The 8,451-nt window shown below is 33.9% G+C and overlaps 2 protein-coding genes across 2 annotated transcripts; both read left to right on the forward strand.

The window, feature by feature from the left end:
- Positions 1-2,004: 2,004 nt before the first annotated feature.
- Positions 2,005-6,335, forward strand: LOC145089225 (protein FAR1-RELATED SEQUENCE 5-like). The gene is made up of 3 exons (XM_079027690.1): positions 2,005-2,462; positions 5,835-6,093; positions 6,237-6,335. Exons 1-3 carry the CDS (start codon positions 2,005-2,007, stop codon positions 6,333-6,335), a joined length of 816 nt encoding a protein of 271 aa, XP_078883816.1.
- Positions 6,336-6,373: 38 nt separating this feature from the next.
- Positions 6,374-7,484, forward strand: LOC145089226 (uncharacterized). Its single transcript, XM_079027691.1, has 4 exons — positions 6,374-6,484; positions 6,777-6,878; positions 6,968-7,210; positions 7,257-7,484. Exons 1-4 carry the CDS (start codon positions 6,374-6,376, stop codon positions 7,482-7,484), a joined length of 684 nt encoding a protein of 227 aa, XP_078883817.1.
- Positions 7,485-8,451: the final 967 nt, after the last annotated feature.

Consider the following 8,451-nt stretch of genomic DNA (forward strand, 5'->3'; position numbering starts at 1 on the left):
TTCCCTTTGACTATAAACCTCAAAAGTCAACCTTAAAAGTCAAATTTAAAAAATCAAACTCAAAAGTCAAACTTAAAAGTCAAATCGAAAAGCTAAATTTGAAATTTTAAAAGTCAAACGAGAAAGTCAAAGTTCAAAGTCAAAGGTCAAGCTTTAAAGTCAGAGTCAAAATTTTAAGTAAAAAGTCAAAATTAAAAGTCAAAAATTAAATTTTAAAAATTAAAATTTTTGGGTTCAAAAAAGGATTTTATAAATAAAATTTTTAATTTTTGGGCTGATTTTGTCAAATTGCGAAAATGGAACCGAGAGAGACACTTTATGAATTAATTTTCGGAGTAATGAAGCAAGTTGTCAGCTAGACGAGGTGGTAAATCGTTGTGATGTTCAAGCAGAGGTTACGGGTTCAATCCCCAGCAACCTCCAAATCTGTTCCCCCTTTTTTTTATTGAAGCGCGCTGACGATCAAGAGACCCTGCTGAGCCGAGCCGTTCTCCAACTGCGATCCAAGCCGAGCCGATCACCAAGTCGCCGAACCGCAAACCGCCGGCCGCAAACCTCCTCCGACCGTGAACAGTTTCCGGCCGTAAACCCTTCAAAGACCGTAAACTCTCCTTCAAAGACCGTAAACTCTTCAGAAATCGTTGTTCTTGACGAAAAACAGCGTTTTTTCACCCTTTTTGCTCCAAAACTCGATCAAAAACTCGTTTTTAGGAAAAACGCGAAGAACAAACCCCCCTTATTTTTGCGAGATCTATCCAAAAACGCAAAAATCTCTTCAAAATAAGATCAAATAAGCTCCAGATCTGAAAAAAATGATTGATACAACCAAGCTCTGATACCAATTGTAAGTCCCCAAAAATGCTTGTGTATCAATCTGATCCGTTTGATGGTGCAGAATCCCAATCAATCGGATGATGTCAGATCAAATAGAAGAGAAGGAGAAGAAGAAGATGATGATGAATCTATGTATGATATGATTAGAATGAAGATCCGGATACAAAGATTCACACACACAAAACTTCTCTCTTTTCTCTCTCTCTAGAACTCCTTCAAATGCACACACTTAAGCTCCTTGGTGTTCATCATTCTTTTCCTCACACCCCTCACCTCTATATATATATATATATACACCTAGGAAACAAGGACCGTAAACAGGGTTTACGACCGTAAACCTGTTTACGGTCGTAAACACTTATATGATATTACATAAAAATACAATTTCCTAGAAAAGCAAAGTATAAACCATAGTATTGACCCAACAGGAAATCCCCTGAGACACCTAGATCAGAATATCCTATAGATTTATGGCCTGGAAAGGCGTATGTATTGTATGCGGCATCTTGGGGAACTCACTAAGCATTTATGCTTACCGTTTGTGTGTTATGTGTTTCAGGTACCAGTGATGATCGCGGGAAGGCACCGGTATGATCAGTACACACTTGCAGATGATATGTTTTTTGAGATCTTGGGATATGGATTATGTATTGTGTTTTGTGAAAATATTGGATATTTGATTTTGGAATGATTTGGAAAAGAAATTTTTTATTAAAATTAAATGAAAAATTGTTTGAAATTTTAACGGGGATACATATTTTTTCTTATGACACTAATTTAAGGGCACGTAATAAAGCGTGACCTAAATCCTTAAAAAAAAATTAACAAATGACACTTTTTTAATGTCACTCTCTTTTGCGTAACATAAATCAATGAGTGTCGTGGTTTGCGCGTCGTAAAATGGTATTTTTCTTGTAGTGACAGTTAATATTTTATTTTTTTGTAATCATTTTTATTATTATGTTATGTATGAACTGATACGAAAATCAGAAGCGGTAGTTGTTTATTCTTTAGGAATATGTTTTAGAAACTATATTAAATCACACATTATTCTTACATTATTCTGTAAGAATGGTACTAATAAAACATTAACTAATATATTACATTTGCAGAATAATTTGTAGTTGTAAGTGATTATACATCTCCGGTGGGACAGATTATTATACACCCATGACCAATGAGGATGTAAAGCCTAAAGTCAACGACATACACGATACATATGATGCAGTTGTAGAAATGTACAAAAATTATGCACGTGAAGCATGTTTTGATATTAGGCTAGGATCAAACAAGAAGAATACGGATGGTACTTTCACTAGTAGGTACTTATTATGTAACAGAGAAGGAAAGCCCAACACTGGTAATGTTGACACTATTGATACTCGGTACAAAAAGGTAAAACAAAGAAAAGATATACATGGGAAAGAATGTGAGGCTCGTATTGTATTCAAGCTCATTCCTCAGACAGGGAAATATGTGGTTCATGAATTCATTGAAAGACATAATCATTTGTTGATACCTAAGGCTAATATGCATTGGTCACGTTCAAAAAGAAAACTAGATTTGTCTCAGCAAACTTACATTTATAACATGTATAAGAATAAAGTTGGTGCAAAAAAAGCTTACAGGTTAATGTGTGGTCTCCAAGGTGGGTGTTGTCACACCCCCAAACCAAGGATGGCAGAACGTCGGGGGGTGGCGGACTTCATGTATAGTATCACAACAACGAGTATAATAGTGCTCAAAGTAAATACAACCAATCATAAATATATCATAAAAGAATTACATGGTTTCAAGTATTACATATTTCAATGATTGATTACAACATGAAAAAAAATAGTTGTTTAACGCCGTAGCGTACCATCCTCAAAAGCTTGTGATTTCCTGATTTCGTTGATTCCCTAAGAATACAAGTAGTTTTGAAAAAGTGTCAACAATTAAGTTGGTGAGTTCATAAGCTTTTTAGACGAAAATTTTGGAAACCGATCTTTATAATGAGTTGTGTGTTACCAAGAAAAATCCAATATTTTCCTTACAAAAGTGATGTGTAGTCTTAAATGTCAAAACCAGAATGTACAAGTATTTTCCATATTTAAAATAAATCATGCAAGTTCAACTCGACATAAACTCGTTTAGTTGAAAGAAAAACCCGGTACTTTGTAATGTACCCCTTTTTGTATAAACGCGGTACTTTGTATTCGTACCCCATTTATATGAATAACCCGGCACTTTATAGTTGTACCCCACTTAATAAATAAACCAGCACTTTATAGTTGTGCCCCCACTTATAAATAACCCGACACTTTACAGTTGTACCCCACTTAATGAATAAACCGGTACTTTATAGTTGTGCCCCCACTTATGAATAACCCAACACTTTATAGTTGTGTCCCACTTATGAATAACCCGGCACTTTATAGTTGTACCCCACTTAATGAATAACCTTTTGTGATGAGTTCGAAAAGTAAATGGATCATAAACTATACCTATTATAGTTTATAAATAGTTTGTACTGTAGTGAACATAACTATGCCTATGACAGTTTATCAAATGTTTGTAAGGTTAGAAATCCTTTTGTTTTCTGTGTAATACCTATTTCCAAGGTAAAATGACTTGTAATATAACCAACATGTATTTATATATGATAATACACACCTTTCTCAGCAAGTTACAAGGTGTAAATGAGTTATCAATAATTTGCTAGTGTTATCTTTTTTGTTCCTGTTCTTGGAATAATTATACAAAAATCATACGGAGTCTAAAACTAAATTTGTAAACTCTAAATGTTTATAAAATGTGTCTAGTTTGCTCATCAATTTTATTATGATTTTTTCATGTCTCTAACTTGTGTGAAAATGTCCATATTCACAGACTGGTCCGAATTCGTATCTACAGTGATAGGAAGTTTTGTAAAAATCTCCATAAATTGTAGAAAAATTGTATGGACATGTGAAAGTAGTCATTTGAAAGCTATAAATCTGAACGATTTTTATCCAATACAGTTTTGAATACTAAAATGTTTAAATTGACCAAAACAGTCCGTGAATGGAGTTAAACGTTTCTGATGAATGCTGATGGATGTGTTTAGTTATATTCTTGGTGTTTTAACTTGTATCCCCCCCCCCCTTCAAACTTGAGAAGAACATGAAAATATAGGGGTATGAACTCACCTTGTGTGTTCTTAGTGGATGGATGTTGAAGAACAGAGGTGTTCAACTCAAGAACACTTAGAAGATGCTTTGAAGATTCGAAGATCTAACATGAATGTGATGATGTTTGTGTAAGATATCCATGATTTGAGTAGAAAAAGGTGAAATAATCATATTCAGGATGTTAATACTCACCAAAAGTATAAGAAAAGCTTGGAGAATAGCCTTGAATCTCGAAATTTTAGAAAGAGAAAGTGAGAGAAAATGAAGTTTGTTCTTTGGTGGAAAATGAGAGGAATGAGAGAAAGTGAGGAGAAAGGAGGGTTTTCCAGCCCTTCACCAAGTGTGTGGCTGGAAAATGGTGGGAAAAGTACTATGGAATGACTAGGTATGGTGGAAGGACGAGGGTGGGTCATTGAGTGGGCATGGGGTGGTTACTTGTGTCATACACTAAAGCAAAGTCAACACTCCACCTTAAGTATCTTATGCAAGAGATATTATTCTTAGGCATTGATTTTCCTCCAGTTATAGTTAAAATATGAATATTTAGGGTTTATTATGTTAAAATATGAGTTTGGGTGAAAACCCCGAGTTAAAATCTCAAAAAACGGGCTCAAAATGCTAAAAATATTCAAAAACCGGGCAAAAATTGCCAAATTCCGAAATTCAGGGCCGGAGGTTCGGTTCCAGCTCATAGAACCGAAAGTGGATTGAGGAAAATGAGAGTAAGGTTTTTCTGTGAAGGGTCGTCTCTCGGACCGAAGGTGCGAAGGCAAGGGAACCGAAAGTGCGAGGAGAAGGAACAGAAGGCGAGGCACGGTCTCGGTGGCTATCTGCGAGGTTCGGCCTCAGCTGTTGCCTATCGGTTTATGAGAAGGATCGGTTCAGAGGGAGGTTTCGGTCCTCTAGGGTTTGGATCCGAAGAGGGTTCGGCTCCTAATAGGGTTCGGCTCCTTAAGAGGTTTCGGCTCCGTAAGAGGGTTTTGGCTCCTTAAGGTTGTTTTTCGCGTACACTTCCGTTTTTGAGCGGTTTTCGACTAAATTACAGGTTAGGATGTCCGGAGTGATTATAAGAAGTTGTGAGAGATTTTGAGAGAGATTTGGGAGATATTTCACATACTTGGAGAGATTTAGGAGAGATTTCACATGCTTGGACAGATTTGGGAGAGATTTCACACAGAGATAGATAGAGTGAAAGAGATCAAGAGAGACTTCGTTTGCGACCTTTTTAAGTGTTTGACTTTGTAACGCAAGGTTTGTACATCCCGTTAAGTCTCGTTATGATTGTTATATGCCCCCAAGGGTTAAGGAATAAGGTTTTATCGAATAGATCCATCACTTGTCCTTATTAGGGTTTAGAATTTCCGAACATACGAACTTTCCAAGTAATAACTTCTTATTAAAATAGTGAGTTAAACAACTTTAAGAATAAGAAAAACCCTAATATACAAGGGTTAGATGATTTGACCGGTTTGACCCGTTGACTTTATCTGACTTTGACTTGACCCGAAATTGACGATTGTCACAGCTGTTCAGTTCGTGGTGGATTGGCGATTGATTACAAGAACTGTGCTAGGAATTTAAATTGTTTTATTGGTGGTAGTGATGCCCAATTGATTGTCAACATCATGGAAAAGAGATTTTAATATGCACCAAATTTCTCATTTGAGTTTAGAGTCGAGGAAAAAAAAGCTATTTTCATTGTTTTGGGCTGATGAAACTTCTAAGTATAACTACAAGGAGTTTGGGGATGTTGTTTCATTTGATGCCACCTACCAGACTAACATGTTATTAGGTTATTATTAATTTTTTTATATATGTTTTCATGATTACAACATATTTTACATTTAGGTATAACATGGTATTTGTTCCATTTACTGGAATTGATAACCATAAGAGGTGTGTCACATTTGGTGCCGGATTGCTTACCCGAGAAGACACAGATTCTTACAAATGGTTACTAAAATGTTTTTTGAAAGTTTTTGGGAGTCCACCTAAGATTATAATGTCTAATCAAGATTTGGAAATCAAAAAAGTTGTTGATGAATTGCCACCACTCTCCAGTCATCGTTTATGTATGTGGCATATAACATCAAAATTACCTAAAAAGGTATACACCACTATTGTTTTCTACAATTGAGTATTCTTTACAAAAGTATTTCTTATTTGATTTACAATTTCGGTTATTTGTTATTATATAACATATATTTCTTTGTATTCTTACATTTTTTATGTTGTTTTTATTTTTTTTAGTTAACTTGGGAAATCGCCAACAATTTAGACTTTAAGAAATGCTTCAACAACTTGATATGGAATGCAAAAATTAATGAATCAGAGTTTGAAGCTGGATAGGACATTATGATTAAAGAATTTCATCTTGAGGATAATAAATGGTTAAGAAAGATGTTTGGTTTGAGGAGACTGTGGATTCCTGCATTCTTCAAGAATGTTCCAATGTTCGGTTTGATGAGAACCATGTCACTATCAAAAAGTTAAAACTGGTCTTTTCAGAACACTACATTATCCGAATCATATCTTGTCAATTTTATGATGACATTTAACTTGGTCACGGAAAGATAGAGGTACACTCAAAATTCATCGGATTTCATAACTACAACAACATTTCCGAAGAACATTACATATTTTCCTTATGAACCACACGCAGCAAAGGTTTACACAAGAAGAATATTTTATCAAGTTCAGGAAGAGATTTTTTAATCTGAAAAATCATGCTTTATCACAAAATTCGTAACTGATTCTTCTAATGGTGCCGACATGTTTGATATGTTGTAGAGAAATAAAAGTCTTAGCACAAGCAAAAAGGAAGTTGTCCCCGACCTACCCGAGGAGGAAGAATATCATTTTGATAGTCTTGTGAACGACAAAGATTTTAAGGTATGTTTATATTTATATTTTTTAAAATTCACATCATAGATATATTAACTGATATTGAAATTAATTAAATATTCACCAATAAAATGTAGGTTACTCACAACAAGAGTGAAGGATCCTTCTTGTGTACCTGCATGCAGTTAAAACATGTTGGAGTTCTATGTAGGCACATATTTTCTGTTATGAGGTACTACAATTTTGAAAAAATACCCGAAAGATATATCTTGAAACGTTGGTGTAGAGAAATAATTCCTCCAGAATTATTGAGGCGGCGGTTTAAGAGTTCTCAAATGGACGGAAAAGTTGACAAGGCAGCAATCGACATCTTTTCAACTGTTGATCACTATGTCTCATTTTTTTATTCATGATCCAGTGAAGTAGCATAAGTACTTGGAGGAGATTATAGGTGTTACTCTTCCAAAGGAATGTGAAATTGAGAATCCTTCTATTATCAGCAACAAAGGTTCTGGTAGTCGTGGAAAAAGACTTAAAAGTAAAAAAGAGAAGTTGACAAATCAATGTCAGAAAGTAAAGAGAATGTGTAACTCATGCAAACAGAAGGTTAATCATGATAAGAGGAATTGTCCATTGAAGGCTAAAGTAGTGTAGTCTTATTTTTGTTTTATTTATGCCACAAATGATTTAAACGACTTTAGGTTTTTCATTTAATTCCTTTTTCAATAAAGATTACGTGTCATTTAGATTGTTATAAGTAGCTAAGTACTCATTGTTATAAGTAATTAAGTACTCTATTTTTGTTTTGTTATTTTATCTTCACTTGTTCTATTAGTTTATTACTCAATACAAAATCATTTTTAAAACAATGTTTTATACCTAATTCTTTCAGAATATATACTATCACATGCTATTCTTTGATTTATTACATTTAAATGTGGCATACTTGGAAACCATTAGTTACACTTAATACCAAACAAAATTTTCCTAAGAATCTATTACAAATAACAACATTTTGACATTCATATTTTTCTTACTTAATACCAAAATATAAAAAAAATTATCTACGAGAATGTCCAGCTAAATGTAATTAAAACTATTTTTTTAATACCACATTAAAACACTATATTCTTAGAGATTATCCATGGAAATGATATATATTTTTACAAACTAGTATTACTGATTATACATCCTAGGAACCACCAATTTCAATTAATGTTTACTCATATCCCTAATAAATCGTCCATATAAAAAAAACACATTCCACATAGATTTGTTTGAATCACCAATAAAATCATATATTAATCATATAAGAGTGAAAAAAAATTGTCACCATCCAAAACCTTTAAATTTTATTTGGGAAATCTTCAAAAAAGTCCCAAACTTTTGGTAAAAGTTACACTTTAGTCCTAAAAAAAATTTTGAATGAAAAAGTCCTGAAAATTGGCTAAACATTACACTTTAATCCTTTTTGACCTGTTTTGGTTCTTTGAAATGCAAAAATCGGACTTTATTAAGAAAATAAGAGCAGTGGGATTCAAACCGGCAACCTCCCACATACAACCAAACAGATTTTACACTAGGCTTGACACCTGTTTATGATTTCATTGCTTAAAGTTTT

Source organism: Lactuca serriola, chromosome 2 (assembly GCF_051521515.1).
Source record: "Lactuca serriola cultivar US96UC23 chromosome 2, Lser_US96UC23_V15, whole genome shotgun sequence".
Taxonomy (NCBI): Eukaryota; Viridiplantae; Streptophyta; class Magnoliopsida; order Asterales; family Asteraceae; genus Lactuca; species Lactuca serriola.

Bases quoted from the DNA above. Each gene is read 5' to 3' on its own strand.
- LOC145089226 (XM_079027691.1), top strand. From the start codon at position 6,374: ATGGTTAAGAAAGATGTTTGGTTTGAGGAGACTGTGGATTCCTGCATT. The intron at 6,485-6,776 runs GTCTTTTCAGAA...GATATGTTGTAG, and splicing joins CTATCAAAAAGTTAAAACTG to AGAAATAAAAGTCTTAGCAC. The intron at 7,211-7,256 runs GTTGATCACTAT...CCAGTGAAGTAG, and splicing joins CAATCGACATCTTTTCAACT to CATAAGTACTTGGAGGAGAT.
- LOC145089225 (XM_079027690.1), top strand. From the start codon at position 2,005: ATGACCAATGAGGATGTAAAGCCTAAAGTCAACGACATACACGATACA. The intron at 2,463-5,834 runs GTTAATGTGTGG...TTTTACATTTAG, and splicing joins GGTGCAAAAAAAGCTTACAG to GTATAACATGGTATTTGTTC. The intron at 6,094-6,236 runs GTATACACCACT...TATTTTTTTTAG, and splicing joins CATCAAAATTACCTAAAAAG to TTAACTTGGGAAATCGCCAA.